Source organism: Schistocerca piceifrons, chromosome 5, assembly GCF_021461385.2.
Source record: "Schistocerca piceifrons isolate TAMUIC-IGC-003096 chromosome 5, iqSchPice1.1, whole genome shotgun sequence".
Classification (NCBI taxonomy): Eukaryota; Metazoa; Arthropoda; class Insecta; order Orthoptera; family Acrididae; genus Schistocerca; species Schistocerca piceifrons.
Genome location: NC_060142.1, coordinates 383,729,792 through 383,753,883, shown reverse-complemented (window position 1 = coordinate 383,753,883; position 24,092 = coordinate 383,729,792). Strand labels below are relative to the sequence as shown.

The window sequence follows — 24,092 nt, the reverse complement described above, 5'->3', positions numbered from 1 at the left end:
ACGCAGACGCTAACTACCCCCTTGAGGGGGATGGAGTCCTTTTAGTCGCCTCTTACGACAGGCAGGAATACCTCGGGCCTATTCTAACCCCCGGACCCGCAGAGGGGTTCCCTGAGGTTGGCTTCTACCAGTTTTTCCATTTGTCTGTAAAGAATTCGTGTTAGTATTTTGCAGCTGTGACTTATTAAACTGATAGTTCGGTAATTTTCACATCTGTCAACACCTGCATGTGTTGGCAATAATTCCACAGCAAATCATGCAAAACTGATCACTCCTTCAAAAACTGGCACTTAATTGACTATGAATCAAGGTATACAACAGTAACCGAAAACAGTTTCAAATAATTTTCTCTTTTTTTTTGTTTTTTAATTCATTCATCTGAAAATTAGTAGACGAGTTGGTTGGAGTGGGGGAGGGGACCAAACAGCAAGGTCATCGGTACCATCAGATTAGGGAAGGGTGGGGAAGGAAGTCTGCCATGCCCTTTCAATGCAACCATCCTGGTATCTGCCTGAAGCGATTTAGGGAAATTGCAGAAAATCTTTATCAGGATGACTGGATGTGGGCTTCAACCATTGTTCTCCCGAAAGCGAATCCAATGGGCTAACCACTGCACCACCTCACTCTGTTAATAGATGATTAAGGACAACCTTATATCAATGCACATTGTAAAACATTCATATAGTCACCTACAACCTCGGTACACAAATGAAAGAAGTAATAATTGGGTTTCAACTACAGAGTGCAAAATTAAAAAGTCGTGATGCTAACTGCTAAAAGCCACCATTTCGTCTGGTGATACCAAGCAGTAAAAGGCACATAAAGTACCTCAGGAATACCTCAAAAACTATGACAATCTTCTCCTCCTCCTCCTCCTCTCCCCCTTTTTTTTTAAATTTATTTTGCCCCCTCATTCACTAAGCAAAATTTCTCTGAAATCAGGTTATTGCACTTGCTGTTGTCTCCTCCTACATTGCCTAACGCAAAATGGCTGTGGGGTAGTCATCTTGCTGTCACTATCTCATCATATCACCAGCCTTCTGCATTATGACCGCTGGCAGATGGTCAACACCTCCGTGCCAGGTGGGAGAGCATCCATGTTAACTTTGCCAACCAATTCCTGTGTCTAGGATGAACTACATATCCCAATCTCTAAATTCTTTTATCTAGTGTGAGCAGCACCATATACACAAGTAATTATAAGAGCCTTACAGAATATCTTTGCCACATACCGCGTCCTTGGGAACCATTGTGACAGTCAACAGTACTCAAGTCATTTCCAGTCTTATGCATGCAGAATTGCGTAACCCACCTTACAACAATGTCACTCCATCCAGCCTCCAATGGGGAACCTGAGAACTTCATTTGTTCAAAATAAAGATGCACAAAAACACAGTCTCAGAGCTTGCAACTCAGTTCCTGGCTTCATGTAGGACCACACTGATCCCATGGCTGCTGTGTGATTGCCATCATTGGACACTTAACTTTATTTAACTAACACCTCGGCCACACCAGCACAGCAACAGCAATTGTTACTCTGTGGGTTCATGTCCACTCTTTTGGCTGGGTCCCAGTCTGGCTCCCCAGCAACATCATAGCCACCCACAACCAAAAAAATGTTTGTAACAAAGGCAACAGCACAAGGCTGGAGAGAGGCACACAAATCAACTGCATCTGCTGACTGTGGCACCATCACTGATGCTTTAGCTGGCCAATTATGACCAAGGCCACATCGAGCCCCTGACCAATATCACAGGCCAAGTGGGTATCTACAGAGAGGGATCCCTTTCATTATCTGAACAGTTTGCTTTCAGTGAGAAGGCAGTCATCTGGATGCCAACATCTGACTCCAGTTATGAGATATCACCACTGCTATATGCAGCTGACACTGAAATCATGGAGCCTCTACCACCGACATTGCCCTATGTCAAGCTGCCTCCGTCAACACATTACTGGCCGACACACACGCATGCACGCACACACGCACACTCTTCCTGCCCTTCCTATTACGTCAGTCCCATTGTTGGTAGGTGCACTTTTAACCCTATACGTTAATTAAGGTGATTTTTTTGGGGGGGCGGGGGGGGGGGGGGGGGGGGTGACAGCAAGATCAGTAACCTAAGATCATTGCTACCACAGACTTTATCAACTGCTTCAAGATAGCATAGCACGGTTAGCACATGGACAGAATCACCGACATTGTCTACCTCACATACTCTTGTCACTGCCTAGCAGAGCCCAATCACTTCAGACTGTCCTGAGCTTTTACTGCCAACTCTCGCTGGTACTTTGATACAATCTACCGGTGACTTATTCTGTTATATTTGGTGGCCATTTTACTCTCGCAGAATTGCAAATTTACTTTGTGGATCTTTTGGCTGACAACCTACAATGTTTACAAGACATGGACTGGTCATTCAGGCTATCGGTGTATTCTGTATCATGCAAAATAAATAGCTTATTACACTAACCAAGTATTACAGTATTGTAAGGAAGACAAATGAAGTGCAGCACGTATTAATGTCACGTGCCTGCCTTCCTTCCTTCCCCCATTTTCTCCTGAAAGGTAGATTAGGGATAAATTGGCTTTAACATCTTTCTGTATAATTATAATGCACAATTTGTTCACCATCATCTAAAGCTAAAGAAAGTGTGATTTCAGCTGATGATTCCCCTGATCTCTGTGGACCTGAAGGTACAAAGATGGATACTTCATTGGCTGGAACAGAGTGGGAAACAGTGACTGGCTTTAGTTTATTATTTTGAATGTTTGTCACTCAACAGACCAGCAGCAGCAGCTGCCTTGACTGCTGGGCATCAGTGCTTGTACTGCATACTTTGCAAAAGCAATAAATGGGCAGGCAGTGATAAGGTTGCTTGCCATTGTTTCTGCAGAAATGTGTTAACTTTGATGACTAGCTGCTTTGGGGCTCCACAAATGAGGCAGTGAATATTCTGTCTAATTTCTAACACTTAAAGCAGTGTAAAGAATACAGAACATACCAATATACCAACATACTCTCAGATGACTGCACACAGCTTTAGAAAATTTTGGAGTACAGGAAAGTTGGTTATCTATACTTCAAATTACTATTTATGACACACACAATTTCAGCTACATTGTTTTCCACTGCATCGACATGCAATGTGGCTCTGAAACTACGCTATTCCATCATTTAAATTAAGAGTATCATGTGACTCTGACACTACAGAATCCACAAAATTTCTTGGATTTCAGAAAGTTTATCACGTACCGGCTGTAGCAGTATTGATCAGGAGAATGCCACTTATCAGTCTTTGTATTTAAGTGTGTATACAATTCCCATGGATAAGGAACATGTAGAGACAAATGTGTCCTCAAATTTAAGTTAGACTTAACACCGTCTGTATAGATTGCAGTATGCCACATCCATTTTCTCTGTGATTAGAATCAAAAGCAAACTTAACATTGCTACCAGTATGGCGACGTATGATTAGTTTCGTAGAAAACTAATCTACAAAATACTTTGAAGCAAAGCAATAGCAAAGCCCTGTATTTTGGCCCTGACAGACCAAATGGGACTGACCGACCACTTTGTCATTCTATGCCAACTGTCTCTGGACATGTATGGAGTGGCTTGTGGTCAGCACACCACTATCTCAGCCATTATCAGATTTCTTGATGTTTGAGCCACTACACTCACTCAAGTCACTCATCAGTTGGTATCACTAGACTGAGTGGGCCATGTTCCAGTCGTCCTACAAAGGAAAAACCCCTACCAGCACTGGCAACTGCGTAATAACCAGACATGCTGACCACCACATTACAGAGGCAGACAAAGCTTTGAGAATCTGTATTTTCCATCTTTCACTAAATTTATTCCATTGCACTAATACTATCATAGCCTCTTTGGTTTCCAAATTAATTGGTTCACAGAATGTCCATGATGCTTTGAGAAACAGATCAGTCTCCTTATACTGGCAGCAGTTGTGGTGGGCATATACAACTGCAGAATTCAAATAGCATGCTTGGAAGATTAGGGGTGCCAACTGTGGTTGCCAAATCAAGAAGAGTGTAATATTTTCACCAAATGCCTTTCAAAATAGACTGCCAAGCTGCATATAGCAAATGCTTTATTTCAATTACTGAAGTTCAAAAGCACATTTCTACTGCTTCCTTAAATATGATACACCAACGAGGTCAATAGGCACCACAAACTTCACAGTTTATGGCATATAAGAGCAGCTTTTCCGTTCAGTCTTCATATCTTTTTCAGATGTTCTACACAACATTAAAATTCCATATTTTGCAGGTAATCAGAAAGATGGGTTTAATAACCCTTCTTATTCCAGATCAGCTGATTCTCATGGAAGCTCAACTACCACAATGTAGGAATGTAAGCTGGTTGCTTCAGTTGTACCATCACACAGCCATCAGAAGTTGGTGTTCTTCAAGCAGCTGGCAAAGCCACAGATAGCTGCTGCTACTGTGTGCTGGACTGTCACGAAAAATAAATATTGCAGTGATTGTCTTACGGGAATGCAGCCAACACTCTCATAACCAACTCAACAAAACTAAAAATAACCTTTCTGGGGGCACCACCTTGAAGCACTGGTTATGTTGGTGGAGATGCTTGCAGGATCTCTTGAAGCTGAGGGCTATGCTGACTAGTGCAACTACTAGTGGGGCCTCCCATGCCAGACAGACCTCAGTGGATGAACCAGACAGTGTGTCTCAAAACAACCATCTCTCCCATATCCAATTCCATAACCCTTCCCCAATTCCCAAGACACTCACTCCAAGGTGTGATGCAATCCATGCCAAGGGCTGCATGGCAGTGGTGAAGTTGTATCATTGATGGTGCCTCAGGGATACCAGGCAAGCTCCCTGAGTAATTAGCCTTGCACTTCATGTTGCTCTGCGGTGTTGAGCGAATAAATCCCCAATTCTTGCAGGATCAAAATGGAACAAAAAAGAACAAAACAAAACAAAGACGTGGAAATCACCACTTAAGTTGGACTTGTTCAAGATCAAATCCTTGTCTGGACCACAGGAGAAAACTTCTCAAAGGACAGAAAGAGAAGGCGAAGAATGACTTCCTAACAGATCTCTTCTATCTCCAAGACGTGGAATAAAGGAAGAGCCAAATATTCCCAATTCTTACAATACTCAGAACCAGAAAAAGTTGAGCCAAATACAGGAAAACATACCCTTAGTACAGCACTCTTGGTTTTAAGGATGGGGATTATCCAGCAGGGGTATCCACTGATCCACATTACCTTACAACAGATGGAGGTTGTTCTGATGGCTCTCTGGAAAGACTTGAGGGCACAAATCCATGCCCCAAATTCAGGAGAGTCTCCCTGGACTATGGTGCTTTACTTTTTGCTTGGAGGGAATGGGAAAAGTAAATTGTCTTTAGGAGATGGTGCCAAAGATAGCCGTTTGGACGTTGGCAATAGTGCTGGTCGAGACAATAGCCAAGCTCTTCCAGACCACAAAGGTATCAGTTTGGGACAAACTTTCAGGATATTCCTTCAGAGACTGTTTGAGGAACTAAATGAAAAATGACCAGAGTCAGAGAGATTGTTCCACACTTTTCAAATTCCTGTATTACAGCTTTCTACCATGTTTCATTAAAAGCAGCAGCAGCAGTGCAGTCAAGACATCCAGTTGCCTACTGCACGTGTATGCACAATGTTCTGCAATGCTGATAGAGCATGGTGTAACATGTGGCTGTTACCTGCAGCACTGCCCAGCTGGCAACAATGGGTGATGCAACTGTGACCCAGTGCAGTAGTGATGTGGTTGGTGCATTATGTTCCAGGACTTGGCTGGCCCTGCAGTGGTTCTGTGTGTCTTGGTGTCGGGGCGAACTACCCTGATGTGAGGTGGAACTTCAGACCCAGTACAGCATTCCGGATGGCACTCCAAATGTCACAGCGGTTGCTCACCACCATGGTAGTGCTACGATACCAACACAAGGTGACTTCAGTACAAAAGTGGCTAGGTATTTGTATGCTCATGGCCAGCACTTGCTTGGGCTTTGGTATGCCCTATGGCATATTTATTCAACACCTCACCAGCTGCTTGTGTGAAAAGGCTTTCATCTTCTTCTGCCTGGGTGCTGCTGTGTCAACTATTGTCACATCTCGTCTGTCTGGCTGGCTTGCCTCACAACATGTGAAGGCTGTGGTGTTTTGCAAGGCGTAACATCTGCGCTTACCTGTGGCTGAGTCTGCTGTAACCTGCTTCTTATTTTGTGCATCTGACCAAATTTGGTCGGTGTGCTACATTGTCCTCCCTCTTAACATGACCCAGTTCCTCATTCCACCTTAACTAAGCTATCTTTAATTTGAAATACCCTGGTGTTTCCCTTACGCACCACTTAACCCCAAGCCCCTTAGTTTTCTGCCCAACTTAACTTATTGTTACAATTCTCTTTAGTGCCTCTGAATACTTGGGAATCCAGTCTACCAGAATTTGAATAATGGCTCAGGCTGAACATTATCTTGTTCTCCACTTTTTGTGCATGTGAACAAGGATTACACTAAGCAGAGTAACTGTTACTGCAGTAACTGATATGGAAATAGTCAACGTCATTCCCTTCCAGTATTCATTCTCCCTATACAATTCACATGCTGCATCAGTGTCTCCACAGAGATTCCAGCCCCCTGACCAGCAATGAGTTTGTATATGGACTGTATTAACTCTGATGCCAACATATGGTTTAACACAGATTCATAGCTGGTAACATTCCCACAGGGTTCCTCTGGCCAATACAACAGACTGCGAAATGCTTATATGGGTTATTCCTGAAATTGTGGCAGGTAGATGGAAAGTAAGTTCCATTATTTCACATGATGACCCATTTGTTAATAATCCACTCCCATCCAACTCTAACCACCCTGATATCTTGTTTTCCTGCTCAAAACAACTGGCTACTACTATTTGTCAAAAGTAGAGTACAACCAACATGCCACAACCTGCTGGAAGTACAACTCAGGCCTAATGACTTCCTTGGAATCATCCTGCCCTTTCTGACCAAACAGTAGCTTCAATGCACAGGAATTCTGACTCTCTCACTACCCTGTTGGACAAACTGTAATCTCACTTCTGTAACTCTGCTCATTTCATGTCTGCTCTTATCATATCAAAGAAAGGTGGTCCCCTGTTTCAGTATTATCATTTCAGCTACCCCAAACTTGAGTATCCAGTTATTTATCAGCCCTTGAGCCACTGTTGCTGCCAGTTTGTTTGGCATTGCTACTATTTACACATATCTCAAAAAGTGATCTGTAATATGGGTACCTATTTATTCTCTGCAGGTACTTCACTGAAAGGACCTAAGACATAAATCCCAAGAATTTCAAACAGTGTTAATGCTTCAGGTAACCTCTGCAATGGTACTCCCATTCAACTCAAATCCACACTAAGATTCACTGCACATACTGGTTCACACCTGTCTTCCTATTCTTCCACCAATATCTCTCCACTACTCTCCTGTTGGTAGCCCTATGTCCTCCACAACCTGCTAACATGTGATCATGTGTTCCTTGTAGCACCCTAGCCCTCAGTTTTGCTGGTACTATTACTTGTGGTACTAATTTTGTTTCTCTGTACAACCCATCCTGCTACAAATTGTGTTGTCTACTACACTGCTCACACATCTTCTGCATTGTCTGCCACTTCTTAAGCACATTACCACCTATGTGCAACACGACTACTTTCCTACTCCTGCCATCTGCATTCCATGTTTCTTTTCAGATTTGCATATAACACAGTAAATCTCAATCATACCACCCATCCTGTCAACCCCCTAGACTGGTCCCTCAACCTCGGCAATCCCTTCAATGCTACATGACCTATCATCTACATCTACATGGATACTCTGCGAATCAACTCAAGTGCCTGGTAGAAGGTTCATTGAACCATCTTCACAATAATTCTGTATTATTCCAATCTCAAACGGTGCACAGAAAAAACGAACACCTGTATCTTTCTATGCGAGCTCTGATTTACCTTACTTTATTATGATGATCATTTCTCCCAATGTAGGTTGGTGCCAACAAAATATTTTCACATTCTGATGAGAAAGTTGGTTTTTAAAATTTCCACAAGATCTGAAATATTTCAATAATTTCCAGTGTGTTTTCATCATAAGGCACATTTGCAAAGAACGTGCTCTATAAAACGCTGGTTAATGTCACCTAAAACTATCATACTAATGAATATACACCAAAACAGAGTACAAATAGCTGGCATCTGATATTATCTCTAAGTTTTCTTGGCATGTTTAATGCCATACTTTATGGTGTGCAGCCAAGTTGTCTAGGCAGCGAGCATGTGTAACAAGGCTCACAGCACCTGCAAAGTGTGGGAAGGATTTCTGATCAAAATACAGTGCATACATACGAAAATAGTAAAAAAACTCTAATGAAGACATGAAAATACATTATTTGAAATCTCTTTCAAGCCTGCCTTTTGTCATCATGGAAGCACCCACACCTATAAAGTATTTTTTGTATGATTTTGTAAATTTTTTGTTGTTGTAAGCTGCCTACCGTTTTTGTTACTATTCTTACCACCAGGTTACTTGATAATGCCCTAGAGGGCAAACTTAGCTATTCGATAACTTAACTAAGAATTAATTCAAATAAAAATGGCCTCCTGCAAATTGAGGACTACTACTGATAAATTTACTGCAGCTGCTGACAAGCATACCGAAACATATTTTCCGCTCCGAAGAATCTTCTGTTTTCCATTCAAAACAGTGCATCTTCGCCAGAACATATTAAAATGTACCGATAATTTTCGTTCCAAGTAAACTGCGAGAAAAGAAGGCTAAAGAAATGCACCATAATTTTACTAAAAATACGTACAGCTTTGGCCAAATTTCCATTTGCTCCTGCAGTCTAATCATCAACACTTTTAAAAAGAATAGAGCAGATACTCCAATATAACAGACATACTTGTTAAATTTTTTTGCTTATAAACGATTAAGTTAGGGCATACCATCGTGGCAAATTCTGCATACGACACTCGAGCTTGAAGAAGTTGAATGGAGCGATTTCGACACATTTCCTGTACTATTTGGTTCACTTTGTTGCAACTGAATCACAATTGGGCTGACGTACAAACGACTCTCCTGCAATAAGTTATATTTACTCCGTTATTATGTCATAACATATAATATCATGCTCCTGTCAAGCATGTCCGACGAATGTTGGTAGTTTTATACTTCTTTTAACTTCACTACCATCTTTCCTATGAATAGCTTTTGCCTACCTTACCTCTGTACTACAAACAGAGCTTGCCTGGGGCGTATTTGGTGAATCAAACAGGTCGTTGCAATGTGAAATTCCTTTCCTTTCTCCGTCCATATTTTGGTACTCAGCCCACTTTATATCTTAAACACTTCGCTCCAGTAAATTCTTTCGCATCAATCCAAAAACTGAACATTTTACGAGCAATTTTGAGGTACATCATAAACTCAAACGTAGCTACAACATTAATCTTTGGTTCACGGGCTGTCAAAATAGTCAAAGATGTAAAATAGAGGAGACGCCAATGATGTTTTACAAAATCAAAATTACTTTAGTTATTCATTAAGTGATCTATTATTCTTAAATACGGTGTTGATATTGTTTTTCTTGTACACTCTTAATGTCACTAGTTGAATGAACGCACCCAAATGATTAAAAAATTACGATAAGTTTGTAAATAGTCAGTAGATTCGTTAAAATAGATTTGTAAGCTTCGATTTGTAAGTCACTATTGTTAACGTGACGTAGCCAACAGCGCCATGAAATTGTAATCTGAGAGGAAGAAAGTCCGTTGTCAGTTACACATATCAGTAACTCTCCCAACCGAAAAAGCCATGCGAATCAGTGCACTATTCCAAACAAAAAAAAAAAAAAATAAACAAAAAAAGTTTAAAACTTTTTGCATGTTGAGTTCACAGAAATGTATGCAGTTCATAAGCATAAACAATGGTAATATTTAAAAAGCTCCGTTTTGACTTATTTAAACCGGAGATAATACAGTACACGTCAAGTTGTTATGGTGGTAACAAGTTTGTTACTTTGACTTGCAAACGCTTACGAAAAATGAATTTGCAGGAAATTAGTAAAAGTTTCATAAAATGAAGAATAGTGTTTCTTTCATCTGTTTATGTTTGTACTGCATTCTGCTTATGCCAAGGTCAGTTGTTTTCCTCTGTCATAAGCTGTATGTTAGTAAATACAATTTTCGAACGAAAGACTGAAGGATTATTTTGTAGAGCCAGAAAATAAATGCTGTTTTCTCCCATGTCATCATCATTGCCACGAAATTATTGCCATGGATTCTATGTGTGTCCGCATTCTAATCCAAATTATATTAATCTTGTAAAACCAATGTCGCATTCATTGTATTCTCCACCCCTGCCTGCCCCCCAGCTACTAAACGCTATTTACTTTTATTGGCTGATGAAGTTGGTTTGCATTCGACTTTATGAACACGAGTGATTTGTGGGTTGCGTTTTAGACCCGAGGTTCAGTTTTCAGTTAATTTTTGTACTCCTGTTTTATTTACTGGTAACACTGTTTTTTTTCTGTTACATTTGCGTATGGCCATTTTATGGCTTGACATTTAGAGATAAAACCAGGTATTGACTGCACATTTCACATTCTGGAGAATAACATTTCCTCTCAATGCTGACAGCATAATTAACTTGAGGGCCTACCTGTTTTTACTTCTGATATTTGAAGACAGGAGAAACAGTTAAGATCCAGGATTTCCTTTGTGTTTAAAATGCTATTGCCCTTCTTGAATCAATGGATCCCAGGCTTTCTCAGTCTACATTTATTTTGACATTCAGTTTTTTTGTGTAAAATAATCTTCCATCTGAGATGTGTTCAAAAAATGACATTCATGACAGTGTTGAAGGTGTTCAAAATCAAAATGCTCTAATACAGCGGTTCTCCAATTTTTTTTGTAAAGAAAAAAACAAAATTAGAACATAGATGCTGCTCTTGCTGTCCATAATTTGTTTGTAAATGTGCTGGTCATTCTGCATGCACATGTGTGCCACCTTTCTGTTGCAAATGCTGAATGGTGTTAAATAAGCAGATATTTATTGGTGTGTTAATATGTACATGAGGAATAATCCAATCTTTTACCTTTGTTCATAATTTGAGTTTTAGAAAATGTGCAGTGGTACTGAAATACTTATCACCCTTACTTCGGAAAAACTTACAGATTTATTTGAAAACTATAATTCCAATTAGGACACTGATCAAAATCTCCCAGCTCCATTTGTATGCTTCCCATGTGTTCAGGTCAATGAGATAAAAGTTAACAACAGCAAGTTCTCAGTAATATAATCATTCTATTAGTGTGTAGTGTAGGATTCCCCAAACTTTCCCTACCTCCATCCTCACTCTTGAAATCCTATTTGTGGTGACAGGCTGCACTGTAGCATATACCAAGGTCTACATTAGGTCAGTGAAGCCAACAAATATGAAGGTTGTGGTAACAGACTGTCCTGAAGCTTAGCCAGTTATTTACATTCATATCATATTTAATGCACTTGGCCATATTTAAAACACATATCTTCACAAAAGCTACAAAGTAAAATCAGAAAACCTATGTTAAATAATGGACATGCCTCAGGTGAATATTTTGATGTGTAGTATTTGCATATATCTCACAATGGTCCAGTACAGAATTATGATATTTAGTATATACATACCATGAAAAAAAGAGAAGTTTTGATAAATCTGATATTGTCTTTCAGTGAGATTTAAATTCAGTGTCAGCCTCTGGAAAATAAAAAGGTTTGCTTCTGAAGTGATGTAATTTTTTAATTAGGCAGCTCAGCAAAAACAGCATACTTTCTTTTTACCAAGTTATTAATTAATTCATTATGAATTTTATTTATGTTGCACTTAGTTGCACATGACATGATATTGTGTAGGCATCAGGATGATATGTGATTTAATTTTTGAGCTTTATTAATATTGCTTCATGTAGGCGTATGTGATTTAGTGTAGTATGTACATTAAAAGTTCTGATGTTGTAGTACTTTGTATTCATGAGTACTCTTTTTTTCCAACATTTCAGTGCCATAGTTTTAACATTCCTCTGCAAGGCTGAAAAAATATTGGGAAGGAGGGTATTGAACATAAGGCTGTTCTGTAAACTAAGCAACTTTTTAACTTAAATGGCAGTGCTGCAGAAGCCTAGACTGTTGGTATGATGTACTGTTAAATTTCAGTATTTTAGAAGCAGGAATGTGAATGACATGTTAGTATAACATAATGTGCAATGTGTTAATTTATGAGACAGAGAGATGGGCCAGACCCGGATAACTGTTTGTAGGCTGGCACTCTGGCCAAACTGCATGCAGTTTTTAAGTGGTTCCTCTCACTCATTTAGGCAAATGCTAGACTCGCTCCCAAATTCTACTTCAGAGAATATAATAAGCAACCAGTTAAGATATGATAACACATAGCACAAAATTTACACAATTAACAGACACGGCACATACGATTCCCCATCCTTAGATTATCTTGATGACTGTGATGTCAGGGAGGACATCCAGCCCAAAGTTAAGAAATAAAATAAAATTTGCCAAATTGTGGCAAAATGAACTTTACACTAGATGGGACAAATACTAGGGAGAAGAAGAAAAAAGCAGGAATGAAGAATAAGAACTATTTGCAGAAAGAGGAATTTTAGTAAATTATGAGCAAAGGTGGAAGATTAGATTATTCCTCATGTACATATTAACACACCAATAAATATCTGCTTACAATCTGCTTTTTTAACACAATTCAGCATTTGCATCAAAAAGATGGTACAATATGCAGACATTTATAACGAAAGGTTTCTTTCTGTCTTTCTTTTTTTAGTTGTACATTTGTAGATTAGGATTTAATAGGAGATTTGTACTTAGAAAATAATGAGTGGTTCAAAGTATTGTGCTCATTGCGGGTCAATTGAACCTACCGATGCTTCTCATTTGCTATGATCTGTGATGTAAATGGTGATGTTGTAGTGCACAAACAGAAAAAGAATGGAACACTGACAATATATTTTGAGTGTATATTATTTTTTAGGATGTAGGTTGTTGTGACAGGCTGACCCGTTGCATTAAAGTTGTCTAGGTTAGGTGGAAAGCTGACAGTTTAGTTGTGAGAGTTGCCAAAGCTGTATCAAAGGCTTCAGTTAGGTCATGATTGCTCTTTGATAACATTAAATAGTAGAGGATCAGATGAGAACCGATTGTGCACAACAGTTATAATGAGACAACAGGTGATGCACATTTATCAGTAAAAGATGATATTTATGAGTGTACATAATTTACTCATATCAGGTTGATTTTTTACTCTCTAAAACAATTTGAAGAAATTGATCTTAACATTACATCTTGTATTCAAAGAGATGTGTGAATGTTATTTTGTGTGAAACATCCAAGGCCCCAAAGATTAATGAATATTGTGTTGGGCAGCATTTTGTACGCTGTGCCATAATGCTAGATTTCAAAATGTACATGCTGTAGTAGAGTTGGTGAAAGAAGATTTCTGACAGTTGCAGTGCACTTGGCTGCTTCTCACACCTGCATCAGCCTGTCATGTAACATAATTTTGTATATGTCTCTATGCCAACAAGACATTGTCATCACAGCTCTGTAGTCAACTATTTATTGCCTACAGCCATTTGCACATCTGTATCTACATAGGTACTCCGCAAGCCAACATACAGTGCACGGCAGAGGGTACCCCTGTGCCACTACTTGTCATTTCCTTTCCTGTCCCACTCACAAATATGTTTCTTGTATGTTATCTCCGTGGTCTTTACACACAATGTGTGTTGGCAGCAGCAGAATCATTCAGCAGTCAGCTTCAAATGCCAGTTCTCTAAATTTTCGTAATAGTGTTTTTTGAAAAGAACACTGCCTTCCTTTTAGGGATTCCCATTTGAGTCCCCAAGGCATCTCTGTAACACTTACGTGTTGTTCAAACCTACTGGTAACAAATCTAGCACCCGCCTCTGGGTTGGTATGACATCTTCCTTCAATCCAACCTGGTTCAGATCCCAAACACTTGAGCAGTACTCAAGAATAGGTCGCACTAGCACCCTATATGCGGTCCGATTTACAGGTGAACTGCCCTCACCTAAAATTCTCCCAACAAATTGAAGCTGACCAATTGCCTTCCCTACCACAGTTTTCACATGCTTTTTCCACCTCATATTGCTTTGCAGCATTGTGCCCAGATACCTAAATTACTTGACTGTGTCAAACAGGATACTAGTAATACTGTAACTGAACGTTACAGATTTGATCTTCCTACTCATCTGCATTAACTCAGATTTTTCCAAATTTAGGGCTAGCTGCCATTCATCACATCAACTGGGAATTTTGTGTAAATCGTCTTGTATGTTCCTACAGTCACTCAACTTTGACACCTTACCGTACACCACGGCATCATCATCAGACAACCACAGATTGCTGCCCAACCTGACTGCAAAATGATTTATGTATATAGAGAACAACAGTTCTCAATTCTATCACACTTCCGTGGGGCGCTCCTGATGGTACCCTTGTCCCTGATGAACACTCACTGTTGAGGACAACATACTGAGTTCTGTTATTTAAAAAGTCTTTGAGCCACTCGCATACCTGTCAACTTATTCCATTTGCACATTCCTTCATTAACAGCCTGCAATGGAGCACCATGTCAGAAGCTTTCCAGAAATGTAGATATATGGAATCTGCCTGTTGCCCTTCATCCATAGTTCTCAGTACCTATATCTTGTGAGAAAAGGGCAAGCTGACTTTCTCACGAGCGATGTTTTCTAAAACCGTGCTAAATCATGGATATAAGCCTCTCAAGCTCAAGAAATTTTATTGTATTCAAACTGAGAATATGTTCAAGGGTTCTGCAGGGATATTGGTCTGTAATTTTGCAGGTTCATTCTCTTATCCTTATTATATACTAGAGTCACTTGCACTTTTCTCCAGTTGCTTGGGACTTTCTGCTGGGCAAGAGATTCACGATAAGTGCAAGCCATAGAGTACTCGATGTAAAATCAAAGTGCGATTCCATACAGACTTGGTGACTTATTTGCTTTCAAATCTTTCAGTTGTTTCTCTACACCAGGTATACTTGTTACTGTGTCGTCTCTGTGGGAGTCTGTGTGACGGTCAAATGACGCAATGTTTGTACGGTTCTCCTTTGTGAACGATTTCCTGAATGTTAGATTTAAAACTTTGGCTTTCATTTTGTTATCCTTAACTGCCACACCAGACTGGTCAACAAGGGCCTGAATAGAAGCATTATACGTGCTTAAGAATTTTACATATGACCAGAATTTTCTCATGTTCTCTGCCAGATCTTTTGCTAAGATATAATGGTGGTAGTTATTCTATGCTTCACACATAGATCTTTTCACAGACACATGAATCTCTACCAACCTTCGCTTGTCGTTATTTGCACGTTCCCTTTTGAACCGAGTTTGCAACAGCCTTCACTTCTTCAGCATCCACCAAATTTCATTATTAAACCATGGTGGGTCTTTCCCATCCTTCATCCAGTTCACAGTTGAAACCTAGCAGCAACTGTCAGGGACCCTCTTTCAGTGACTCTGCTATAGTTATACTTAACAGTTTTCAGGTCGACAGCAGGAAATACCTTAAATTTCATAAAAGAGTAAGGGTATGGAGAATTATTGTTTATGGATACTTTGGATGATTTCCTGTCCGATATTAGTAATCAAGAACCATGAGAATTGTTTATATTCATCACTATATTATTTGCACAATATAGTTCCCAATAATTATTTCAGATTTTTGTGGCTTTCATGAATCAGTTCAGGAAAATGGTGGGGTGGTTTCTTCAGAAGACCACAGTCGGTGGCTGGCCCTATCATCATAAAACCTTTGTAGCTACCTACTTTCCGTGTATTTTGATGAAAAATCTTATATCATTGTGAGGTGACCCTCAGAAAAACAATAAATAAATAGGTCATTTTGCAGCTTGTTTATACTCGTAGAAACCCAACTTTCATGAGTTGCATGTGAAAAAAATTATTAAATATTGTTTTATCTGACAATGTCTAACATAAAAAAGGTGAGTGGAATATTCAGATAAATTTAGGGCTTTCAGCTGCTTGTTGGTTGTTGTTCAATACATTCCACGATATTTCAACTGGGCACCTACCAGTCATTCTCAGCAGAGCCATTGAAGATTGACAGTGACCTATTCCACAATATGCAGGGTATTTTGTTTTAACTTGAGACAACTAAATTCTTGGAAAATATATTCTTGGTGCAGAGTTAATACTAGGAAAGGTGCCATCTGTCTATAACCAATTGGATACCTCCTTACCACACCACCTGCACAGGCAAGGTCAACTTTGTATTTTAAAATGGGAACATCCCATTTTTATTGCATATTCAGATTCTACAGCAAAAAATATGTATGCTTTACTCAAACTATTGTTTCCCATATGTGGTAGGTGGTGCTCTAATTGACAAATATCAAATGTACCTGTTTTTGCACTTAAGAACTAATGCATTTGATTCTACCTATCATTTTTGTGACATGGATGTAAACCTTTGTGTTCTGACAGTGTTGCCAATGTGATGATACAGTATGTATAATATGGCTAGACATTGACGTTTCTGTGAAATAGGCTACTTTATGGTATGTAGTTTCCTGTTCTCTATGGGGTTGATTTTAGTGTGTCCGCAAACCACCAAAATGCTTGATTTCAGTGGCTGCCCTTGAAGCCTGGCATGAGGCTGTTTGTTTCCATCCAAGCACCATAACTCTCTTGGTGGGTGATGTGCAGCCACCAGCAGAACACAGACCACAATCATTTTAATAATGTAAAATCTCCATGAAGAGATGGGGCACCTCTCATGGATACCTACTAAAATAAAGGTGAGAGGCAAGAGGAGTCACCAATATCAAGCATCCTGATGGGAACAGGAAACTATCTTGGATGGTGAATGGCAAACCACTTTCATCCAAAAGACTGCAGGCCTTCTGGGATCAGTGGACACTTTTTACTATGGAAGGCCAGAATTTTCAAAACTCCTTGCAGTGTGGTATGGCTTAAATAGATCAGACGACGTGCACCATGAAAGAATGCTGCACTGATCATCAACACTGCACTCTCCTTTTACTGCTAAGCTAGTCCGCCGTTGTCAAACTTTGTATTCCCACTGGGCGTTCAAAAGTGCATGATAAAACAATTATTCTGACCAAAGCAATGCCTTCTTGAGATCCTATTATTAAAGAATCTGTGTAAATATACCCTGGTGGAAAATCTGATGAACCACGATAGTTGCTATCAGTTGGTCAGTGCATGAAATCCTATGATCTCCACGATTTACTCTAATCAAAGATGACAGTGTGTTCCCCGAGGCCACAGTGAGCAGTAATTCAGAGGACACCTCTGCATCAAGCAAGTTGGTGTAGTGGTTAGCACACTGGACTCCCATTGAGGAGGACATCAATTCAAACCTTTGTCCAGACATCCAAATTTAGGTTTTTCATGATTGCCCTAAATTAATCCAGGCAAATGTTGGGATGGCTCCTTTGAAAGAGGATGGCTTCTGACTTACTTTCGCATCCTTGACACAATCCAAGCTTAAGCTCCGCCTGTAAAGACCTTGATATTGGTGGGACATTAAACCCTATCTTTCTTCCTTTCCTTCCTGAGTTCGACAATTCTGTGAGGGTGGTGCCACTAGTTAGTGAGGTCCACATGTCAAATTGATTTTGACTCGGGCACGGAATACTCACAGACATCTTTGTCAGTCTCCAGTGGCTCCCCAAAGGATGACTGGTAGTGCCCACTTGAAATACTATGGACTGTATTGAACGACAATCAGCCTCAAGCCCAAAATTTGTTTGCACGTAATCATAACTAAATACCCAGTTTCAATGCTTAGAGACATTATGTGGAGAGGATGTGGAATAGATTTACAAGGAAGTTACCATGGATGAAAGACTTAACTCTCTCTGAAACATATTGTGTTGGCACTCTGAACTATTTCTACCATTGAAACAAATGAGGATCAGATTAATCATGAGGAGAGATAAGGGTAGGATAATGCATGGGATTAGAGGGAGAACAGTTGCTAATTCAGTGGACAAGCTGTAATCTACATCTACATCTACATCCATACTCTGCAAACCACTGTGAAGTCCATAGTAGATGATACTTTCTCTTTCCATTCATCAATGGAGTATGGGAACAAAGACTGCTTAAATGCGTCAGTGGCACTATGATTAGCAAAACTTCTGTGTTTTTTCCCTAAGAGGTGTATGTTCTTAGATTTCTCATTTAATATTGGTTCTTGAAACTGTGTAAGTAGGCATTGTGGAGTAATTAGTACCTTTCTTCAGGCATCTGCTAGTTCAGGGTTTTTAGCATTTCTTTGCATTACTGTCCTTCTCAGCATTCGATAACTGAAGGATCATTTCATACGGGCGCAAAATCACACAGCCAAGTAATAAAATAAAAAGTCAAATGATACTAAAGATCACCTGTCCCTGGTGAATTGTCGCAATTGGTTTTCCTAACAGCATCACATAAAACCATCACTGCTATGGAAAGGAGCCATTTTAACAATTTTCATAGAGCTTTCCAATTTTTTTAAGTTTAACATGTTTTACCAATGCATTCTTAAGGAAAAGCTATCATGCTTGGCATGTAATGCACCTTCTTGATAAACATAAGACTGTTAAAATTCACTGTTGTGTTCATTACACATCCAACCAACCCAACAACTTTTCTGACATCAATATTTACCACATGGAAGTGCCACCTTGTGTGAAACTACTGCCTCAAAATGAAACACCTTCCTTTCACATGCCAACTTTCAAGTGCAGCACTCTTATGTAGTCACACATCACATGATAATTACAGTTGCCCTCAGTGGCTCAGCATTCACTAGCTGGGTACAGGATTGTTGACGCCAGGGTTCCTGAGCTGGGAACTGGTAAGTGCCCCAATCCTCTGTCACTGTAATCTCTGGGCAAGCTTCAGCGACCACTGTGTGGCACAACAGTGGAACATTGTGTGTCACGGGGAACAGGGATCTTGGGTTGAACACTCGGATCGCAAGGATGGTAAAGACCTCTACAAAAAAAACCTCAATGTCAAGGAGTGCTGTTCACTGGTGAGATGCACGGATGTTGAAGTGGAACAGTCGTTAGTGGGCAACCTCTGGAGAACCTGCCACACATCACTTGTATAAGGCCTACTTAGCCACATAGGGCTTTGTCTAGCTTGACTTTTATTTTCCAAACTGCTTCATGGGACCAAGATGAAGCCCTCAAAATTCTCCTCCCAGCAGAATGGTTGGCCCACTGGTAGGTACCAACACCCAAGAAACAAGAGGACTCATGGAGCAAGTCCTCCAGATTTTTGGTTTACACAGAGTTCTTCATGGAATAGTAACAGAATGCATACAGTTGCTCAGAATGTGTTGTTGATTGTGAAATGGAAAGTGGGCAGCTTTGAAAAGATTTTGCCTTTTTGCATTCAAAAAGATTTAAAGGGCTTCACAAATACATTAAAATCAGTAAGGCAATTGCATAATGGCATGCTGTTTGTTGAACTGTTATTTCCTGACTAGCAACCAACCACCTAAAAGCTAAATGTCTTGGGAAATATGCCCTAGAAATGGAGCTTCACACACCTTGAACTATAGCAAAGGTGTTGTGTCATGAAGAGATCTAGTAGACATTCCCAAGGAGGAACTTTAAAGATGACTGGACTCAAGAAGAGATCATTGATGTGCAAAATATATGGAAAAGGGTGGATGGGGATCTAGTAAAATCTGTCTTCCCCCATCCTTATGTTTAGTAGCACGAAACTTCCATAGCATATCAAGCAGATTTCCTTTGCCTAAGTGTATGGCTTAATGTCCCCAACTCAACACGCTGTTCTAAATGCCAGCACTTTGAGCACGCCATCTTAGGATGTAAGAGTGGAGCCACCTGAGAATCGTTAAAAAGCCTAGTTCCTCAGCCAGTGCATCTGTACAAAAGGAGGTTCTAGTGTTACTACTAGTACCTGCATTTTTCATTGCACTTGTAAAGCTGCAGTTGCTTCAGAGCCCACTGCCATCCTTAGAACATCAAATAAAGCCACAGTTCTCACCATTGTGATGCTCCCGGTATTCCGCTACTTCCCCATCATGGCACAAAGAAAGAGTGAAAGTGCAACCCCAGTGATAAATGGCTCCCATACCACAGTGGAACATAAGTAGGTTCAGGACTCAGTGTAGGAACTGAAACTCCTGGCAGAGGCATACCCACTGTGTTTGTGTTTACAGTAAACACAATTCTAAGTCACTGAAGCCCTTTGCTATGGTGCTGTACCGTAATCCGAAAGGATGACCTGACTGAGGGAAGAGCCAAGGGAGAGGTTGCTGTGTTTGTTCGTAATACACATAACTACCCTGCTCTCTCCTTGGTAACTGACCTAAAATCTGTATCCATCGCACTTCATGTGGGTCAGAAGCTCACTATTTGATTACTGTGCTTGCTTCTGCAAAATGCGATAGACTCTGAGGCTCTCACAGCTCTTATTGCGCACCTCTCCCACCCATTTCTCGTACTGGGTGATTGAAATGCCTATAATTTATTATGGGGCTCAAACTATTCTTACTCTAGGGGTCAAGTCTTGGAGACCCCATCCACGCCCTCCCTGCTGGTCCGGGGGTTAGAATAGACCTGAGGTATCGCTGCCTGTCATAAGAGGCGACTAAATGGAGTCTCTCACTTTTCAGCCCTATAAGTTCAGGTCCCATTTTATGGTTTGACCTGCCACCTTCCAAATTATACATAAATGCGGGCCATATGGGGATGGATGCCTTACATGGTGCATGAGTTATCCATAGTGCCCTTCGATCTCCTGAACCTCTTGTCATGGATTTGCATCTCCACCTGCAATTCAACTATTTGGGTGAGGACACTTTCTGGGGTGTGTCATCTTCTTCCATTGTCTCCAGTCATCTTTCACCCCCATGACTATATTGGATTTCTCTGCACCCAATATCCAGCATGGCAGCCAGTCCATTGAGGTGGGGCCGTCATGTACACATTTGGATACAGGGCTCGCACTGCTGATACCTGAGCTGTAAACTCTCCATGTATGCCAAGGAGTAGATACCCGTCTTCCTGGCGCATGAGGACTCCTGGCAACGGCCATCATGCCAGGTGGTCTTTGCTGTGGCTGGGTGGCGCCCGTGGGGAGAGCCCCTGATTGGAGTGGGTGGCATCAGGGCGGATGACCCGCAATGAAGCGGAATAAGTCATCTCTTGCTGGTGACCATACGGCGCCAACAGTCTCTAAGAAGGGCAAGATTGAGTACAATGCTGACACAGATGACCCTAAATTGTTTTCTCCCTCGCTAGACCATGGGAGGAATGTAGAGCTACAGAAAGAAGAGAGCCATATTCGCTCCGTATTTAGTCTGTAGCAGAATGAGCGGGGACTTCTTTCTAGCTATGAAGCCTCAATTTTTTGTTGAACATCTTGAGTATAAGTTTGGGGAAGTGACAGCGCTGTCCGAGATGAGAAGCAGTGCAGTCTTGATTCAGATAGCATCCCCAGCCCAATCCAGGGTGTTACTCACTTGTGACCGGCTGGGTGATATTCCTCTTTCCGTCACTCCCCATAAAAGCCTCAACATGGTTCAGGGAATTATTTTCAATCGTGACCACCTCTTGCAGTCTGATGATGAGCTCCATGCCAGTCTAGAACGGCAAGATGTTCATTTCATCCGGCGTGTTTACAGAGGACCCAAAGACAACAGCGTTGCTACGGGTGCCTTCATCTTGGCCTTTGAGGGTGACTCATTGCATGAAAAAGGTGATGGTTTACCGCTCTGACACTAAACCATAGATCCCTCCCCCTATGCTGTGCTTTAAGTGCTGGAAATTCAGGCACGTGTCTTCCCACGGCACTTCTAGCACCACATGTCGAGACTGCGAACGTCCACTGCATCCAGATACCCCATGTGCGCCTCCTCCCACTTGTATCAGCTGTGGAGAGTAGTACTCCCCCTGCTCGCAGACTGCACAGTACTCCAAAAGAAGCAGAAGATCATGGAATACAAGACCCTGGACTGGTTGACTTACCAGGGGGCTAAACATAAATTTGAACGATTACACCCCGTTTGGTTTACATCCACATATGCTGTAGCTACATTACCATCGCCATCACAAATACCAGTTGTACCACACTCTGTGCCACGAACAGTGGGCCCTGTGGGCCTCCAGAATACATGCACCCCCTTGTTGGTAGGGGGAAAATCTCCTTCCATTGCTCCCAAAGTACCTACTTTGGGAGCAAGCGCCCCCCCCCCCTCCCAAATGCAGGAGACTTCGGTCCCCTCTCCCCAGCCAGAGAAGCAACAGCCTCCTCCAGCTCCTCTCGTGTGGAAGGGGTCCCACTAATGCCACAGCCGACAGTCGCTAGTGGCTAAAGGAGCCAAAAGCTGCTGGACAAAGAGCTTCACGGTGTTCCTCTGTGCCTGAAGCTACTTCAGAGAAGTTCTCCCAGCAAGCCCCTAAAGAGAAGCGAGAGGGCAAGCAAACAAAGAAGTCTGCTAAGAAAAAGGACCCTCCAGTGGCCCCAACACCACCACTTCCTACCAATTCTGCACCTGAGGATGAGATCTTAGCGTCCCCTGAGGACCTGGATCTCACTGATGCCTCACCCACAATAGGAATGGATACAAATACTCAGTTAGTGGCAGCAGGTCACCTGAGGTGTAACCTGTCTCCTTGCGTGCTTCGTGCCTTCCCAGACCCACGATAAAATCATCCTCCAGTGGAATTGCTGTGGTGTTTTCCACCACCTGGCTGAGCTACGGCAACTGTTAAGCTTTACACCTGCTTTAGCCTATGCATTGCCCTCCGGGTTCCCAGCAATGCGGACCCCTGCCCTCCGCAGCTATAGGGGATATCACAAGAACCGTAGCGACTATAGTAGAGTGTCAGGCTGAGTTTGTGTCTATGTCTTGAACTCATATGCAGTGAGCCTGTGCCCCTTCAAACCCCTCTTGAAGCTGTGGCTGTCAGTAAAAGGATGACACAGAAATAACTGTCTGCAACGTATATCTTCCTCCAGCTTGTGCAGTATCCCTGAACACATTGGCTGCACTGATTGATCAACTGCCTAAACCTTTCCTTCTTTTGGGAGATTTTATTGCCCATAACCCCTTGTGGGGTGGCACCGTGCTTACTGGCCGAGGTAGAGATGTCGAAACTTTCCTGTCCCAACTCGACCTCTGCCTCTTAAATACTGAGGCCCCCACACATTTCAGTGTGGCTCATGGCACTTACTCAGCCATTGATTTATCCCTCTGCAGCTCAGGACTTCTCCCATCTGTCCACTGGAGAGCCAAGATGACTTTTGTGGTAGTGGCCACTTTCCCATCTTCCTGTCATTCCCCCATTGCCATTCCCCAGGTGTCTACCAAGATGGGCTTTAAACAAGGCAGACTGGGAAGCTTTCACTTCTGCTGCCACCATTGGATCTCCCCCACATGGTATCATAGGTGTGATAGTTGAGCGGTTCACTAGAACGATTGTTTCATGTGGTGGAAAACATGATCCCATGTTCTTTAGGGTACGCCTGGTGAAAGTCAGTACCTTGGTGGTTGCCAGAAATCACTGAGGCCATTAAAGGGCATCAGTGAGCTCTACAGCGACATAGGCAACATCCTTCCCTAGAGCACCTAATAGCTTTTAAACAGATCCATGCCCATGTTCACCAGCTTATAAAATGACAGAAACAGGAATATTGGGAGAGCTACATCTGGACCATTGGGTGCCATACGTCACCTTCCCAAGTCTGGACGAAGATCAGATGTGTTTGTGGATACCAGACACTGACAGGTGTCACTGGCATTAACATCAATGGTGTGTTATCTATCAGTGCAAATGCAATTGCCAAGCACTATGCTTGAGCCTCTGCGCCGGAGTATTATCCCCCAGCATTTCGCACCCACAAACAGTGCATGGAAAAGAAAGCCCTCTCGTTCGCTGAACGTCACGGTGAACCCTGTAATGCTCCATTTACAGAGTGGAAG

At 41.5% G+C, this 24,092-nt stretch overlaps 2 protein-coding genes across 4 annotated transcripts in view; one reads left to right on the top strand and one right to left on the bottom strand.

Moving 5' to 3' along the window:
* The window catches only part of LOC124798284 (E3 ubiquitin-protein ligase MARCHF2-like), a 51,027-nt gene extending 41,531 nt beyond the window's left edge, over window positions 1–9,496 (bottom strand). For 2 of the 3 annotated variants that reach the window (XM_047261609.1, XM_047261607.1), the window contains exons 1-2: window positions 9,274–9,496; window positions 8,996–9,128 (exon numbers count right to left, since the gene is read on the bottom strand). In XM_047261609.1, coding sequence (XP_047117565.1) covers window positions 8,996–9,128; window positions 9,274–9,363 — 223 coding nt within the window. In that variant the 5' untranslated portion in view covers window positions 9,364–9,496. The remainder of the gene's footprint in view (window positions 1–8,995; window positions 9,129–9,273) is intronic. The other variant, XM_047261608.1, reaches the window with a different exon arrangement.
* Window positions 9,497–10,051: 555 nt separating this feature from the next.
* LOC124797897 (SUN domain-containing ossification factor) overlaps window positions 10,052–24,092 on the top strand; it is a 258,179-nt gene continuing 244,138 nt past the window's right edge. The window contains exon 1 of the mRNA XM_047261013.1: window positions 10,052–10,183. Within this exon, the coding sequence (XP_047116969.1) occupies window positions 10,125–10,183 (59 nt within the window). The 5' untranslated portion in view covers window positions 10,052–10,124. The remainder of the gene's footprint in view (window positions 10,184–24,092) is intronic.